Consider the following 1,600-nt stretch of genomic DNA (forward strand, 5'->3'; position numbering starts at 1 on the left):
TTTAAACACTTATGTTTATAGTAGTTTCAATGTTTTATAATTTTTTAAAAATATTCTAATTACCTTAAGTTTCTCAACCTCAACACCATTGACATTTGGGGCCTGCTAATTCTTCATTGTGGGGACTGTCCCGTAGCATGTTTAGCAGCATTCCTGGCCTCTACCCTCTAGATGACAGTAGCACCCCCTTCTCAGTTGTAACAACCCAAAATGTCTCCAGACATTGACAGATGTCCCTGTGGGCAATAAAGTCACGTAAGATGATGTGATATGAGATGTTTGCTATTTGAACATAGAGTAATTTTTTTAAAATTTTTATTAGCTTAAAATGCAAATTTGAAAATTAATGTAAGTGTAGGACCCCTATGAATTAATCCAGGAGTATGACAAATCTGTCAACTCATAGAGCTTGTGTTCATTCTTTACATTGCTTACTATCATATATTTATGTTTTTTGGTGTATAAATCTCTGTTAAATATAGTCACAGTCCATTCCTGTTAGCAGTTCTATGAAATCAGATACATATACCCACTGAGAAACTAGAGGCTCATTTCCTGTGGTTGGAGAGTAGAGAAGTCAACCGAGAACTGAGGTCCTTTGACCTCTGCTCCTGAACCTTTTCCACTAGGACGCAACCTCTTATTTCAATTTGGAGGTTCTGACATGGGGGTTAATGTTTTCAAGGTATTTCCTGCCTCTGGAACATATTAGGAATATACTGGGCTAAAAATGTGTGGAGTAAATTAGCTTATAAATTTTGCCTTTTTGAAAATTTGTATTCTGCTCAGAAAGGTGGTTGAGATTCATTTTATTAGATCCAAATGTTTAAAAGAATTTATTAAGAATGTAATAACAAGTCACAAAATATATTTTACATTAGTGGGCATTTTACTAAAAAGAAATTTTTTTCTCTCCCCCTCCCTCCCCCTTTTTTTTTAATTATAGTAATTCCAGACACACTTACTGACATGGTTAATCAAATGACAGAAAAAGTAGGCTTGGTTCATGGGCTGCCTTACGTAGCAGACAGACAGGGCTTTGCTGCCACGTTAGAACAGGTAAGTATGGTGGTTATAAATAATACTCATGTTATTAGATCCCTAACCTCCCAGAAGCTTGAGATATGAGAGTTGGGACTAGCCATCTGCAGGAAGTGTATTAAGTCTGTTTGGGAACCTGCTGTGTTCTAGAATCCTCAGGTTGAGAGCAACTGTTTTCATTAATGAGGAAATTGTTGGGCTCCTGTCTGCACTCCGGCAGTGAACAGCGGTGCGCTGGAAATGTCTTGTGGTCTTCCCGCCAGCTGAACACAGTATATTCTTTTCCTTTATGGTGTTCACTTTCAGTTCTAGACTATTGACTTGCATAAAAGGACATATTATATTGTTCTTTCAAAGATTCAAATCTGAAAAGAAACTTTTTTAAATATCAAGTATTTCAAATATACAAAAAAGGAAATTTGTTCATATAAGTCATCATAAAATCCATTTGATTTCCTTTTAAAACAGGCTTCTAATAATTATCTGAGAAGCTTATTTTATGTTTTCCTTCTAATGTTTTCTCTCAGCTTACAACAAAAATATTAACTTGTGTATAGGA

The 1,600-nt window shown here is 35.4% G+C and overlaps 1 protein-coding gene across 1 annotated transcript in view; it reads left to right on the forward strand.

The window, feature by feature from the left end:
- UGCG (UDP-glucose ceramide glucosyltransferase) overlaps positions 1-1,600 on the forward strand; it is a 47,937-nt gene that overhangs the window by 39,079 nt on the left and 7,258 nt on the right. Inside the window, 1 exon segment of the mRNA XM_012641193.1 lies at positions 845-1,059. Coding sequence (XP_012496647.1) covers positions 845-1,059 — 215 coding nt within the window.

Source organism: Propithecus coquereli, unplaced genomic scaffold, assembly GCF_000956105.1.
Source record: "Propithecus coquereli isolate 6110/MARCELLA unplaced genomic scaffold, Pcoq_1.0 Scaffold163, whole genome shotgun sequence".
In the NCBI taxonomy this organism is placed as follows: Eukaryota; Metazoa; Chordata; class Mammalia; order Primates; family Indriidae; genus Propithecus; species Propithecus coquereli.